The 17,123-nt window shown below is 34.0% G+C and overlaps 1 protein-coding gene across 31 annotated transcripts in view; it reads right to left on the bottom strand.

Annotated features, from left to right (window-relative positions):
• RIMS1 (regulating synaptic membrane exocytosis 1) overlaps positions 1–17,123 on the bottom strand; it is a 400,323-nt gene that overhangs the window by 94,526 nt on the left and 288,674 nt on the right. For 15 of the 31 annotated variants that reach the window (XM_015569421.1, XM_015569410.1, XM_015569411.1 and 12 more), the window contains 2 exons: positions 12,646–12,729; positions 5,851–5,922 (listed from right to left, as the gene is read on the bottom strand). The exons of 7 other annotated variants lie outside the window; for them this stretch is intronic. In XM_015569421.1, the coding sequence (XP_015424907.1) occupies positions 5,851–5,922; positions 12,646–12,729 (156 nt within the window). The remainder of the gene's footprint in view (positions 1–5,850; positions 5,923–12,645; positions 12,730–17,123) is intronic. 9 more of the 31 variants (XM_015569405.1, XM_015569399.1, XM_015569404.1 and 6 more) reach the window with 2 other exon arrangements.

The raw sequence follows: 17,123 nt of genomic DNA, 5'->3' as shown, positions 1-17,123 counted from the left end.
ATAAAATAAAAGCAATCTCTTATAAAACTATAACAAATCTTAGTCTCTCAGAGTGTTATGTGAGTCCCCCCCCTTTTTTTTTTTTTTTTTTTTTTACTAAGCTGTATCTCTAGGGCCTAGAACAGAGCTGAACAGGAGAAAGAGCTCATAAAGATACCCTATTCAAATGTCAGTATGATTAGAATAATGACCACAGGGATGCTTTAAACACTTGTTTTCAAGAAGAAATATACACTGCAGAACTCTGTGTATATATTTTTACAATGTCCATGCCCACTTTACTCTGCAATAGGAAAGTCTGTACCAAGTAGCAAAGGAAGACATCTTCTGAGGTTAATTTAAACTGTCCAACAGATTAAAATGACATAATGAGATAGAGAATGCTTCATCCCTGAACTGACTAAATGCAGAAGGTAGATATAGGGATATCATGTCCTTTAATATCTAAAAATATCTAAAAATATAGTTGTCCATAAACTGACAGTTATCTCAATGTGAAATTCAAAATTATTATGAAGCCAATTTATGAGTTAAGGATTAATAATTAAAAACTGATATTTATATATACAGTAGTCTCTCCTTATCCACACTTTTGCTTTTCATGGTTTCAGTTACACAGTCAACTGTGACCCAAAAATATTAAATGAAAAATTGCAGAAATAAATAATTATAAGTTTTAAATTGCATGCCATTCGGAGTAGCACATGAAATCTCCTGTGGTGCGCACCCTATCTTACCCGGGATGTGAATCATCCCTTTGCCCAGGGTATTTCCAATGTAGGTATGTTACCTGCCTGTTAGTCACTTAGTAGCCACCTCAGTTAGCAAATCAGTTGAGAGAGAGAGAGAGAGAGAGAGAGAGAGAGAGAGAGACACTACATTCACATAACTTTTATTACTGTGTATTGTTTTACTGTTCTATTTTATTACTTATCATTGTTAATTCTTACTGTGCCTAATTTATAAATTAAACTTTATCATAGGTATGTACGTAGGCAAAAACATAGTGTATATAGGGTCTGTACTATCTGAAGTTTCAGGCATCCACAGGGGGTCCTGGAAGGTATCCCCAGTGGATAAGTAAGGATTACTGTACAGCATGGGGAAATAGTAGGTTTACAGCTATTCATATAGAAAATAAAACAATAATTAATAACAATACTAGAATAAGATGTTTCCCACACTCACAATTGTAAACTTACTTTTGCCCTACCCTGTATTTATGCTTATTTAATACAGCTATGGGTTTTTGTCTTTTTCTTCATTTACAGTATGTATCTTAAATTATATACCTGATTTGTATTATTTTTACAGTGACAGAAGCTTGTACTGATTCGGGTTAATCATATCTCACCAGATCTATTTATTTCTCTGACAGGAACTAAAAGTCTCTTAGTAACAAAACAATTCCTGCCATCAGCCAAACTATAACAAATATGAAAGCACAGACCAAAGGGGAGGCACAGAAAACCACTGTACCTGCGGAAGAGAGAGCAGTGTGTCAGGGAGGCTGAATCGCAGGCAGAGAAACTGAGGACAGCTAAATGCAGACCGTGAAGAGAGAAGAGCAAGGTTTTGGAGATGAGAGATAACAGCCCCAAGTACAGTTTGTTTTAGTCAAAACGAAAGGAGACTTAATCAAGAAATTCTGAGGGACAGGAGGGAAATCTCGAGAGAATCCAGGCTGTGGAGCCTTATCTTTTCAATGAAATGGTATGTGCTAAGAATGTAAGAATGAAAGAGATGAAGAACAACCATAATAGAGAATGGAACAGAAGAGAATGAGAGATAAGTAGAATGATAGTGACAACTTTTCTTTACTGAGCATCAAAATGAAGCCATCTATACATGCCAGGCACTGGGGCTATGTGTGTATACATGTATGTATGTTTGTATGGCTGAATGTGTTGTATATACGTATATATGTATGCACACATACACCCATATGTATGTTCTTTGTTTGTATATCACAACAGCTCTGAGAAGTGTCATTATCCCTATTTTATGGATGGGAAAACTGAGGACCATAGAGTGACTTGCAAAAAGACAGAAACTGTGGTAAAGGCAAGATCCACACAGATCTTGGAGCTCCAACTTTTCTCCATATTTTGCTTGAGGTAGAATATACTTCTATGAGGGGAAAAAAAAGAAATTTCACACCCCTGAGCATACTATTAATCTTGTCAGACAAATATAAATATGTGTCCAAGTATCAAATTTTTTAGTAAGATTTTATAGTATTGGCTTCTGAGAGTTTGAAGGAACAAAACATATTGAAAATGGCATTGAGTGAACATCTAATCTGCTATATATGTCTATACATATCTCATATTTTTTAAACAAAAACATCGAGTCTTCTGGAGAAATATTCTAACTAAACCTCAATGTGTGTGACTCTAGTCCACCATCCACATATCCATATCCAACTACTGAGTTCAATCCATACCCACACTCTTCACCTAAGACTATTGTTTAAGACTTGAACTTAAGTAAAACACATTTCTCACCAAAACCTTAGATGGCTAGTCAGACATGTCTGTTGCAGTAAGCGGACTTGCAATAAATTGTGTCTGTTGCAACTTAACAATATAGTTGTGTTTTTAAAAGACTTTTTAAAGGATGAACATGTATGTGCTATTTAAGGTCAAATCTTCAAAATGGTTCCTCCTATAATGGCCGTGTCAGGCTTAAACAAGCTCTTTCCAGTAGCATCGGAACAACATAAAAAGCACACTCAAGTAATTCTAAATACTAGTCCTGATGAAACATCTCTCCGTTAGGATGAAGAGTATAGGTCCCACAAGAAGAGGCCACTAGCATAGGATGCAGGAATGGTGCTAGCAGTTCACTGGGTAGAATTCACATGAGGGTGAAAAGTGGGACTTTTACTGAGGCATTTCCCCAAAGAATCTGAAGCACTGTTTTAAACAGCCAGGCACAAAAGTCAGAGGTCTGTTCTGCCTGTGTTCTATATGCAAATGATCAACGCATCTTTCAAGGTATTTTCTTACAAGGCTGTTGCTCATAAGGCCCAGTTTATTTAGGCCAACAAAGGACCTTCAAAATTATAATCCTTACTCAGCAAATTGTTTAGAAGCTAAGGCACGACTGTGTGGTACGACTCCTTTGGGGAAGTCATTAATTCCCAAAGGCAAAAATTCAGCGTAACCAGCATTCATACTGTGACCTCAATTCACCTATAGTTAGATGTCAACTCAAGGTATCTTCTAATGAAGTAAAATGAGAACAAACTTTGAAAATCCAAAACAATTCTTCTTTTGTTAGCTAGCTATTCAACAATTCACTTCAAAACTAGGTATGTAATTTACACTCCAATAAAAGTCAATAAGGAGCTGTTATTATACTCAAACAAATTTACACACCTGAAAGGTTTGGGTTTTCTTTATTAAAACCTACAGGAAACCCCCTGGCAATGGGCAAGGAGACACCTGATTGGTGGTGTTGCTCTTATATCAATCAGGGGCAAAGCAGATGTACAGTCCTTAGTTCATCCTAGCTTGATGCCTATGTCGGTGGCCAGGGCTGTTCATGCCTGAGGCACACACACAAAAGCAAACAAACAAAAACCTACAGGCAAAGTAAGTAAAGGCAAGAGTAATATGAATATGGCTCTTAAGCAGCAAATATCTGAGATTGGGGGTCAATTACATCCTGCTATTCTCACTGAAGGGAGGATTTGTGTTTACAGGTATTTTCAGTGCTGCAGAGAGAGAGGCCCAGCTATCATTCATCTGGAGTTAAGCACCTTTAGTTGATCTAGAATCATCAAACATTTTGCAAAAGAGTATCTTATTGTAAACAAAAAAACTTGTTCATTGATACATCCTAAATACGTACAAAATAAATAAGCATGAATGAAATGAAAAGGATATTCATGAGGAAATTTTTCAGTCTTGTCAAAATAATTGAAATTGTGTGTGCATGAGACAGCGAGGTTATAAATAATGGTTGAAGATTAAAAACTTAATAAGTTTAAGGTGTCTACAGTGCTAGTAAAGAGATTGCAGTTAGCTGAGTTGACACTAAAGAATATATAAATAGAAACATAATTAGTATTATTTCATCTATCTATATCTACCTATCTATCTATCTGATCTATCTAAAATACTAAAATTCTGGGCTTCTCTTCCTTGCTCAAAGTCCAATTCCTCTTAAAACTAAATTCCAACTCAACACTTTTTTGAGCTTCCCAGATCCTTTCCCCATTCTTCAGTTCTCTCAAGAGTTAATATCCCCAAAGACCATTAGAAAGTAATAAACTCCACCTCCCCTTCCCATCTCCCTTGATGTGACTAATACCTACTCACGTTTCTGACCCCAGCTCAGAGGTAAATATCCTCTGGAAAATCTCCCTTTTTCCCTGCTCACTATTTTACTCCATGAACTTAGCACAATAGTTTGGCACGTGTTTGTTAGTTGACTGAATGTGTTACACGGATTCTACCTCAACCAAAACTATGTTAACAGCCTCACTGGTGTCTTGCATCTACCTTCAGAACTTTCAATCTGTCTTCCAAAATGCTGTCAAGTGATCAAACTTAAAATGAATCATGTACCTCCAGTTTGAAAGCACATCCATTAATGGATCATGGAATAGCGCAGAAAGTAAAACTCTGTAGCACGGCCCGCAAGGGCATCCATAACATAATCTTTAAGGATTTCTTCAGTTTTATTTTCAGACATCTTTCCCATCTCCTGTATCCTATTCCCCCTTCCCAAATGGGTATGGTTTCCTCAAACTTAAGAGGATATTTCAGCCCTAGTCGATTTGGCTCACTGGACAGAGCGTTGGCCTGCAGACTGAAGGATTCTGGGTTCGATTCTGGTCAAGGGCATATGTCTGAGCTGTGGGTTCGATCCCCAGTAGGGGATGTCCAAGAGGCAGCCAATCAATCATTCTCTCTCTCATCATTGATGTTTCTATTTCTCCCTTCCTCTCTGAAATCAGTAAATATATATACATATATGGATATTTCAAGCCTCAGTGCTTTCTCATATTGTTCCCTTCTCAAGCAATATTCTACTCTTCACATCTACTTTTATATATCTGGATTTAACTCAAGTGACACCTGTTTATAAAATATTTCCTAACTCATCAGCATCCACTCTTTTCCCTGTGTTCTCACTGCAAATAGTGCATATTTTTATGATATTTGAATATGCTTATTCATTCACATCTATCTCACTCTCCATGTTTTCAATAACAGTTGGATGAATAAATATGTTAACTGGATTTTTTGGTGTTTCTTACAACTCTGTAAAATGTGAACAAATACCTTGCAATCAAAATATTCAAAAAATTTGCAGAATTAGAGGAATTACACAAATGAAAGATCAACAATCCTTATAATTTCTAAGTTAACAAATATCTTTGGTTGTAATATACAAGTATAATCTTAGATTATCCATTTGTAGAAAAAAAGTTTTAAAAGGCATTATTCAGGTAAATAACAGATACTCAAATAACAAATATTTGCATACTTAGGTACTATATTCATTGTTAACATTTCAATAATCTCAGAAACAAAATATGAATGTCCTAATATGTATACAGAAATAAGTATGCATTTAATTCTCTTTAAAAATCAGAATAATCAGTAAAATTTATACATGAGATTTTCCTTGATCCCTAAGATATAAGGGCTGCCTTCAAGTCACTCTTGGTTTTTTTTGATGACACTAATCCCATAGGTGATTTATTTACACGAATGTCTTTCACTATCACCATCTGTGTATAAGAGCTGATCTGATCATATAAAATCCAAGTGAAGGCACCCTGAATGTATTAGTAAAACAGAAGATGGCTGCACAGCACAACACCGAGCCTACCTTTCTGCATCAGAAGCAATGCCTTTCCTAGTCTGTTTTTGGATGCTAGATCTTTCAGATTTTCTGGAGTGCCTGTGGAATGAAGTGTTAAAGAAACACAAAATATATGATGAATAAAGCTGCGGTAATATCATACAATGATAAAAGTAACAGGCATGAAAAATGGCAACCATCTTATCTAATGGTTTTGTTAGTCAGTACTTTTTAAAATAAAATAAAAATCAGAACTTGTGCTGTGTGGAAGACACAAATTGTCCAACAGGAGACAACAAGCTGACATTCCATTAGTCTAGATGGGCAAGTCAACAGTAATGACTTAACAGGGACTCCCGCTGGGCAACTGTGCCTCTCCTAATGAGTAAACAAATCCAATGGTGGGTGCAGTGATGACAGATGTGATGTGAGGACAGCAATGGTTTAAGTGCTAAAAGACCACAAAGGGGTGAAGTGACTTCATTTTACAAGTTGAAACTTGGTGTTACAAAGATGTTTCCTTTGTGTTTTTTTTCTCCCACAGAATTATGAAGAGAAGAAATGCTATAGTGAAATGTCTAACATAAGTAAGAGTATTTTAAATTAACTATTAAAATGATCATAAAGATGCCTTTGCAATTACATATAGCTTTTTTTGCAATTATATAGCATTTTAAAAAGCCAATCACATCACAAATCAAAGAACTAATAATGTTCCCAATTTACTCCATGACCCAAAAGTACGTATGTATACTGAACATCTGGGACTCCAAATGCATTTTCCCAAAGAAATAATGTTTATATTATAAAGCTTATCTCCCTAAGGCAGCTTACATATGCCTACTTAACCTAAAATGTGTCTGGACTGCAATATATTTGAAATAAATATAAAATATCATGGTGAAGAAACTCATACAAAAAAAAAAAAGAAAAAAGAAACCATTAAATAAAAGTGTATTTTTTCCTCAATCATTGATTGCCTATGATTTATGCTTATTTTTCTTTCCCAATATTACTTCCTTTCAAAAAATGTTAAGGAGGGGCAACTGCTTGTCTTTTTTAAAAATATAATTGACATGTAACATTATATTAGCTTAGGTGTACAACAACTGATTTGATATTTGCATATATTGCAAAATGATCACCACAATAGGTCCAGTCAACATCCATCAACACACAAAGTTACAATTTTTTTTCCTGTGAAGAGAACTTTCAAGATCTACTCTCTTCCCTTTACTCTGCTTACTTATTAATGCCAGATATCCTCAGTGTTTAATATATATTATGCCAAGCCCTGTTAGGCACTAGGGACACATATCAAAGTGCAAAGTCTGCCTTCACAGGGTGCAGAGACCTCTGGGCCTGCTAATTTCTTCCAACTGGCATTTTATTGGTAGAAGACAAGCAAGCAACAACAACAAAACCCCTCAAACTAGTAATCTATATAGTCTGTTCGAAGATCATATATGCTGAAACAACAAAAAGTGAACCAGGGCCAGAAGGGTCAGGAATGTGTGTGGGAAGTGAGTGGGGGCAGCTGCAAATCACAACTTTACTAGTAAGGAGGGTGCTCAGGGAAGGACTCACTGAGTTGGTGGCATTTTTAACAAAGACATAAGGTGAGGGAGTCAGCCATGTATATATCCAGGGAAAACATGTCCCAGGCAAAGGTAGCATCGAGTACACAGGCCCAAAGTCAGTTGTGTGCCTGGCATGTTCACGCCACAGTAAGGAGGCCAGAAAGGAAAGTGTTAAAAGAGGAGCATCAGATGACAATAGTCTGGGGTGTGGGGAGCAAGGGATGTAGAGAATCTGGTAGCCATTGTACAAACTTTCTAACACTGCCCAACAAAACACTTACAGGCATATTTTAGAACTTGTTTGCTTTTCCTCCCACCCCTAGTGATCTCTACGAATTTTTCTAGACTCGGTGAGAGTTTACTTCCTCTGTAAAACTCTCAACTCTTCCTCTTCTCATCTCCTAAAACTTAATGATTCATATATTAGATTGATCATCACAGGAATTGATGATGCTGATGGCAACGATGCTGATGGCTCTAATATCTAACACTTGCTGCATGTTAGCATGATCAGTGTACCTGCATGTCTCATCTAATCACACCAATCCAGCCAGATAGGTACTACTTTTTATCCTTTTTTTTTTTCTTTTAAGAATAGGAGATTGAGGCTGAGAGAGGTTAAATAATTTGCTCTAACCCACATAGCTATTCCATGTCAAACCATGAAATGAACTGGGTCCGTAATAATACTATCAGTAAGCACATTTCATCTGTGACATAAACAACACTGGAACGTAGTAACTAAAAGCTTTGATGCTGGGTCAGACTGTCTCAGTTTAATCCCAGTGCTATCTCTGTCTAGCGGGTAATTTTAGTCAAGTTACTTAAACCTCTCTATTACTGTTTTTCCCCACTGCAAAGTGGCAATAATAATACTACCACCTCACGGGTTTGCTAATTTTAAACATATCAATATTGTGTGGTATTTGTATTTCAATAATGATAGTTTCGTACTATGATGTAGAACAAGGATTTGTGGTAGTGATAGCACTGCTTAGAACAGCAAGGAGTAAGTGCTTTAAACATATTAAATCAAAGTCAATGCTTCATAACTGGGTGATAAATATTCATACAGAAGTTCATACATCTAACTTTTTAATTGTTTTCATTTTTAACCCTCTTATCCTTTTTAAAAAATCTGCAAATGCCACAGAAACTTATTTTATTGAATATTCTTCTAAAATTTTCTACAAAGGATATGTCTTTATAATTCTTCTAACTACTTGGAAGAATCTTCAAATTGAGTGAAAATGATATACACTTAATTGTGATAATTCAGTAAAAAGTGAGAATAGAGGAAAAAAATTAAAAATTCTAATGTATTTTCTATCCTGAATCCTAAGTTATACCTGAGAATATATTGTATGCTTGAAACACAGCTCTTTCTAGAGATAAATAAAAGCTTGTGCTATGTAAATGAGGAAAGGTTAGGAAAAAATCAACCTATATTTATGTATTATAGTATTGAAACTATTCATGTAATCATAAAATACATCACAGTGAAATAAACTACCTCCTACCTTAAACTAGTCCTTCTAAGTTCCTTGTGGTTAGGAACTGTGTCTGGTTATTATTGTAACATCAATACTGAGCACGTATAAGCTTGTGCTATGTAAATGAGGAAAGGTTAGGAAAAAATCAACCTATATTTATGTATTATAGTATTGAAACTATTCATGTAATCATAAAATACATCACAGTGAAATAAACTACCTCCTACCTTAAACTAGTCCTTCTAAGTTCCTTGTGGTTAGGAACTGTGTCTGGTTATTATTGTAACATCAATACCGAGCACATAGTAGCTGCTTAACAACTATTTGTTGAGTGGATGGTTAAAAACAGTAATATTTTGAGTACTATACTAGAATTTGAGAGTCTAAAAAGTTAAAATAAGTTAAAAAAAAACACCCTAACTAGGCTATAAAACTCAGTTTACATCAAATAAATTTTGAAATAAAACTTTGCACTGTTTACTGAGCTTCAATGTATTATAAAATACCACAAATAAGAACTGCTCTCTGGTTACTGCCTTATGCATAATGAAGTGTCGGCCATTATTCCTGGACCAATGTATGTTTCTCATGATTCAACAAGGAACATAGGATCAATTTTATAGTCTAACTAGTGTCTTAATTAGACTTGAGCGAGTCCCTCTGCAAGTATCTAAGTTTACAGAAGAGAAAACTAAGCCCTAGAAAGTTTAAGGTAATTAGTTGGTGAGGACACTACCATCATATCCCCATGTTCTTAGGTTCTCTGCCCACTCTACCATCCAGTGACTTTGAATTATTTAATGTTTACTGAAGGAATCCCTGAACAGAAGTGAATGAAACAGAGTTATACTGTTTCCATCATATTTTCTTATTTTGAGTTTTATCATGCTTTTGTTCTATTAAAATTTTTTATCATTTAATATCATTTATCTTTTTTATCATTCAAGACATTTAATTTTAAATGTATTAAAATACATTTTTTCTAACTCGCTACTCACAAATTGTGGTTAATCCGAAGCCACAAGTATAATGACATTTTATTATGATTCATAAAGTTATTTACAGACAGAAGTTACAACTCATATATTAAAATAGTATCATTTACAAAAAGATACGTTGTCATTGGAATGATATTCTTAAAAGTCTCAACATTTTTAGTAACAAAGCTGCAAGAAAATTTTCACTCCATTTTTAAAGTCAGAACATTCCCTGAGGCTACAAATTTCTATTTTTTTCTCATTATTATTGTAAGTATTCTATAACTTTAAGAAATTATTCCTATATTTAGATAAAAATACTTCCCTGTTAATTCAAAACAAATTTATTGAACAACTTCAGATGACATCAAGATTGGTTACTGGTGAAATTCAATTACTGAGAAATTACAAATTGTGAGTGTTTGCATACGATGAGAAATAAGAGGTCAACTAAATGCTTTCCAATTTACTAGAAAACTCTCTTAAGCAAAAGTTTACTTTTAAAAATTATCTATTATTTTCAAAATTATCAATAATGGCCCCAATTCAGTATATCCAAAGACTGATTATATGAGTTGTCACTGATTTTAGAATATTTTCCAGCTACCCAGGACAAAAGTCATCTTATCTATATTCACTATCTTCAAATATGATGCCATGTTCACTTCATTTGCAAAATGGTAGAAACTTCTGAATGAGTAAATAAACTGATAAGAGGTGAAATGCAAGTGTTAAGTTTTCCAAGTGGCTGACATAGTTACCCTCATAATTTAGCATTTGTTGATGAAATAATTTCTCATTTTTATGGTCACATGAATTCTATAATAAAAACTTATTGCAAATAATTTTCTGTTCCCTACAGTAATAAATAATAGTATCAAGGTATTTGAAATATACTTTTGTCGAACAAAGAATTTCTCCATAAAAAAGTCATAATAAAAGTGGAAAGTATATATATTCATAATTATGTATTAGTAAGAATTCCCTTTATAATCTTACCTAAAAGGGATATTTCTGAACCTAAAATCTATCCTTAAAGTTATATATGCAATCTATGAAATAAATAACATGATTGATAATTGATATGTCTTTAAATGATAACTAATTTTCATGTATGTAAGAACTAAAAACTATTATTTGGATTTCCATTGTGCTCAAACAAAGCCCAGATAAACTTACATTTATGTTCATTACAAAAACTATCATATTTAATTGTCCTGTACTCAAACAGTGATTATTATATAAGATTAAATCCTCTGACTCACTTGTTTTGGAATAATTAAAAGGCTTCCCAGAATTTCTTTTTAAAAAATGAAATTGTAAGTTTCTAGATGGCTTTTTATAAAATGAAATTGTAAGTTCCTTGATGGCCAGGACCTTGGCTTTTAACACTGTTATGGCTTTAGCCATTAGAATAGTGCACACAGTAGGGGCACGTTGAGTACTTGTTAAATGAGTGAGTAGCAATGTGGATATAAATTTTTATTTGATTTATACAATTATTTTATATTCTTATTTGAAAGACTTTAAATTTGTAATACTTTTAAATGAAAGATTTCACTAATTTTTCTAGTCCCAGAAATTTTATCCTATAAATCAGATAGCAGCAGGAGAAATAACTTTTAAATACAAATTATATAAATATAAGCAATAGTAAGAAAGGATAAAATATCTCGAAAGCCTTCATAAAATAGCAGTTTGTGATCTTTTCTAACATTTGTAAAATGACTTATTAATTTGTTCTGACAGTGTTTAATGTTTCTTTCAAGTTGAAATCCTGAAGATATATGTACTATGGATACATAAAATAAATGATATTATTCTTTAATAAGGTCACAATTACTCTGCTCTATACACACATACTTAAAAAAAAAGAAATTGGTACACTGGCATGACTAGTTGTTCTAATTCTGAGATACCATATATACTATCTATTTAATGAAAATCACCAATGTGTTAATTGAATTTCTGCTTACACCAAAAGAGAAGTATCCAAAACACCCAATAACCCTTTGTGACTTGGTCAGAAAAGATATTTAAAGATAAGAACTATATTAAAATATAACAAGCACCATAAAACAAGAGAACTCAGTTAACTACAATTGAGGATAACAAACCAATAAAAAATATATATTGCAGCACTTCTGATATATCAGAATGAAGTGGATTCAAAGCACGGATGCTATTTTTAAAAAAAACTACTTTGTGGACTGACCCTAGCCGTTGCAGTATTGGGTGTAAAAACACAGTATTATATATAAGGACGAGGTGTTCCACGCTAAATCAGATATTTTTAAATATACCCCAAAGCCTGTATCTTATTAACAACAAGCTTATGTAGTAACAAAACAAGACAAGTGAGACTACACCATCAATCAGTATAACAAAGAATAGGTCCGGACAGATTTTTAACATATTTTAAAGCACCTGAGAATTTTTATTTATTTACATGTAAACAAAACAATAGTTAAATATGTTTTTAGAAATCAAAAACTACGAAATAAATGTTCATCCTTAAAACAGAACTCTTCCACTGGAATCAACTTTGTGTGTTTGCACACTGCCATTCATCTCAGGGCATGCTACCCTCGTTGCACTAATTCTGAGGTGCTTTATTAAAGCTGGATGCATTTATTGACGGAATCACAGTACATCTGGCTCTTGCCCCTGAAAGGAAGCATGTCATAACCAACATTGCTCTCGGTTACCCTTCACTTTGTGGCCTACTAGCCTTTTGAAGCCACTTGTCTGTGAGGAGGAGTTGACTAGTACCTGTCATTCTCCGGAGAAGCATGCTGGATTTGAATCCTGGGACTAGGAGGTCGTCTCCTATCTAGGGAGGGGGACCATCTACCCCTGTTTGCCCAATGAACAAGACAGGAAAAAACAGGACATTTAGTAACTCCTAAAACAAAAGAACATATGGAACAGTGGGACTGGAAAAACACCCCAAAAAGGCAAAGTGTAGATTCTTTGCTCCATAATTTATTCTTCACCTTTACAAACCTTGGAAAGACAAATTGCAATATAATATTATAAGAAAATAAGATCTGAAAACTTTTTAAGTGAATAAAAAAACAATTTATTTGTGAAGGTATTTGAAATCTATTGAATGTAATTTTGTCCTTTTAAAATGTACTTGTTTTTATACCTATCTATACACACATACATATGTATGTAACTTTAAATTTAAAAAAAATGCATCTTTAAGTATCTGCCTTATGTTTGAATAAAACAGGTTTTATAAGCCACCCAGGCCTATTTGATACTAGGCCTTGAGATTACTGGATCAAGTGGCAAAGGTGAAGTGTACAGATTTAATACAAAGTAGAAACAGTTAAAGTGGAAGAAACCAAAATGTTCTCTAGTGTGTAAACAATGGCATGAAGAAATCATTTGTGTGGGTGCTAGCAGTGAAGTCTTAACAAGTTTTCTTGGGGAAAACTGCAGTACTAATTGCTGAAATTTAAAAATTATGAAATTTAAAAATTACTGATGAATAAAAATGAGAAATACAGATAGGCACCATCCTAAAATAGCATTACCTTTAATAAAAAGTGTAATCTTTACTTGCAAAAGTAGTTCTCCATTGGTTAAATAGTTGTCTTTTTTTAAGTTTCAGCATTTATAATAATACACTTTTTTGTGATTAACATATAGACAAGTATTTGAAATTTGGTTCATTCCTTTGTTAAACTATTTTGATATTCTGCCTGTGTATAACCACAAATTAGAAGCCACTGGTCAAAAACTTAAAAGTGGCAATCAGGGACTGAACAGGCCAGATTTGGGAAATTTTGTATATCAGATATAAACACATGGAACAGGATAATTTCTCCATATATTGGCTTCCTCATATGCAACAAGGGATAACAAAATGATATTTAAGGATTCATCTAGCTGAAAGATTTTTTAATTATCCAAAGTAGACTAGCCCTAATGTTTCAAAAAGAAATCCAGCCTTTTTTTTTTATAACTTGGCTAATTGGGTGTATTAGACAATTAGGACAAAATCAGCAAAGGGCTGCTAACATGTCATCAGGATATCTGAGGTCAGCAGGCATTTAATTCGGAAAGCCCCTTGGAAGCCTGTGCCTAATCCATCAGCTCTAGGTAGACAGACTTGGCCTGAATCAAGCAGGGCTTTGAGGAAGCTGTGAAGCAAATAAAGATATTAAACAGCAGAATTTGGACAGAAGGGAAACTGTGTTGCATGCATTCTTAAATGTGTTATATGTTTGTAACAATAAAAACATTTGACATTAATTTTAAATTGCATAATTATTTAAATAATTGGTCAATCCAATATGAATGCTTTAAAATGTATCTTTTTACTTTACTGGCTTTTCTTCTCCAAATACAAAAAAGAAAAATATTTCTCAAATAAGTGAAAACAATTACAACTGTAGTGTTCCTACATTGCTGTATTCAGTTGTGTTAAAATTTATGGTATTATTGAAAACACAAAAATAGAGCTATGTATTTTTGTAAAGTAATAAGGAATATTAATTCAACAGGATTATGAATAACCTTGCTTCCTGAGGCAAAATTCCAGTCCCTGTGTTGCTTTTTTTGAACAGAAAAGTAAAGAAAAACGCTGTAATTATTGAACATGCAGTGAAAGCTACGAAGGAAAAAGGTGTACACTTAGAAACAAGCAATTTTGAATGCAAGCCATTAATAGGTAATTTTTGAAGGAATATTTAGCATACTTCATGTATATTTGTACACTCAAAGTCCTTCTGAATATGCTGATAGGTAGTACCAATATAAGAACTGTCTTTGCATTTCCCTTATATATTTTATATCAAGGGAGTTGAATCAATTTATACCTAATTTCCCCCCAAATAATAGATATTACATACATTTTAGTATCTTACATTTGTGAGCTGCAAATAGGCTAGAATGTTTTATATGCTTTTAAAATATATGCAACTTCCTTATTCTTTCCTTCTATCACACTAAAGAAAAGAACCAAAATCAAAATCTTTGGCCCCTGTAAGTGAGCCATACACACAGCTTCAAACATGGCAGACTATGTTGTAGTTATTAATCCTGAAGTTGAACTAAACCACCTCTTCTCGATTTCTCTTTCCCAAACAGCTTGCCTATAAGTTACATTATTAGTACTTTAATATCAGGCATTCTAAATTCATTAATTCATGAACATCTACCTTGTTGCGAGCCCATCCTTTTCACTGGACCCAAAATAAAAAAAGGTTACCTTGATATCTATGGGACTGAATTAAAAGGCTGTGAGCTCCTTGCATAAGGCACTACAGTGTTGTGCTTTGTTTTAAGAGGTACATCAATTATGCATAGCACAGAATATGTAATCAATAAGTATTTATATATATTTAAGTAGATAATAAGGAGATAAGGCTCTAGGTTTTGTGGTAATACAGGTAAGAAATAATGAAAACCCTAACTAAGAAATAAATAGTAGAGAGGGGACCCACTGATAAGATATAAAAGAATTAGAATTGACAGGCCTCGGTAAGCAATTAAATGGTTCTCATATTGTGGTTTTCCCCCCACCACTGATATACCTTAAAACAAATGTGTATGCATTTAAGTGTGTAGTTAATATACACACTTTCATATGTACACATCTTTCTACAGTGCATAGATCTTGGCAGAACATGGCCAAGCAACTTCATTATCTAAAAGAAAAATTACATGGAAATATGAATCAGTCATTTCATAAATAGCACAAACAAAATATTTGTGAACTATTATGATATTAGAAACCAAATCTGGACAAATGATTCCCATGGTTCATTTTAGTCCAGGGGGAGGTATAGTGTTAATAAAGGTTTTATTAAATATTTGGTTATTTGACTTGCATTTGTGAAGAATGAGTGGAATTTTTAAGTGGATAACAAAGGAAATGGGGCATTTTAATTTTAATGGAAATAAAACTAGTGAGACAAAAATTAATACAAATTATTAATAGAGCTTAGGAGGAAATTTAAAGGGATCAAGAGTGACAGTGGAACTGGAGATGGGCTGTAATGTGATCTAAGTGTAGTTCTGTTTTGAGTATTTTCAACGGAATTGGTAGAATTCAATGACTCTGATGCGAATGAGGAGCAGGAGAAGTATTTCCAGATTCTGTGGCTGGTGACAAGTCAAGACCATCAGATGTGAGAAAATTTTAGAAAGAGTTAACATTTTTCTATGAAAAAAATGTAAGGGGAGATAAGGAATTTGATTTAAACTTTGGTATACACAGGGTCGGCAACCATTTATCAATTTAGGCCTAAAACTCAAGGTGAAGGGCTGGCCTGGCCAATGGCAGTGGAGTATTATCTTCATATGCACTGGAGTGGAAACTTTTAATAGAAATATAACACCAAGGATAGAATTACTGGGACAAAAGAGAAAAACTGAGTATGGAGCTAAAAAAATACATAACTTTATAAGATAGGAGAGGAGGAGATACTTGCAAAAGTAGACTGTGTTAAAACAGAGGCATACGAAAATCTGTAGAGGGTGCTTAATGAGAGGAGAAGTTCAAATGACAGGGTGGTAATGCAAAATGCTGCAAGATGCTGCTGGACAACTAAGAAGCAGATGTAATCTAGAGAGGGATTTCAGCACACTGGCTGAGGGGGAAGGGGCAGGAGTCAGACTGTAGGATTACTGGGAGGTAAAAAAGGGAGGTAGTAAATATAGACTACCCTTTGATGAGACTTTATAAGGCTATGGTTTTTATGAAAAATCAAGGAAGAAAATGAAATATCTGAGAAATGGAACTGTTCTCCAGTGACTCTAAAAATCAGTGTCCCTGGACACTTAAGCAGTGATTTGTTTCAAAACCTGGGGAAGGTTAATACACACCAGTAACTTACTCCTTCCCAATCAGGGAAAAAGGGAGAATGAATGACCTCAGACAGACCTTGATAAAGATAAAAGGGAAGACTAGGGACCAGACCTTGTAAACATGCAGTGTTATTTGCTAGTGAAAAGATAAAGGAGTGTCCTTACTTATTATAAGTCTTCAGTAGGATATAACTAGTCTTTCTAGATCTTTTATGGTAAATAAACTCAACATTTCTTGATTTATGGGTCATGACTGAATTGGGGAATGGGATAATCCACAGTAATTTTGTTATTTGTGTACTCAACAGAATATAAAATGGAGGCACTCAAAAACGGAAACAGTGCCTCTACATGCATTATTCGAAATGCATCTGTTAACCTGGGCCACACCAACCTAACAGGGGAGAAAAGGTGGCTCTGAAGGA

The sequence above is a fragment of the Myotis davidii genome, unplaced genomic scaffold (genome assembly GCF_000327345.1).
Source record: "Myotis davidii unplaced genomic scaffold, ASM32734v1 scaffold104, whole genome shotgun sequence".
Taxonomy (NCBI): Eukaryota; Metazoa; Chordata; class Mammalia; order Chiroptera; family Vespertilionidae; genus Myotis; species Myotis davidii.
Note: the sequence above shows the minus strand (reverse complement) of the source record. Positions and strands in the feature narration are given on the sequence as shown.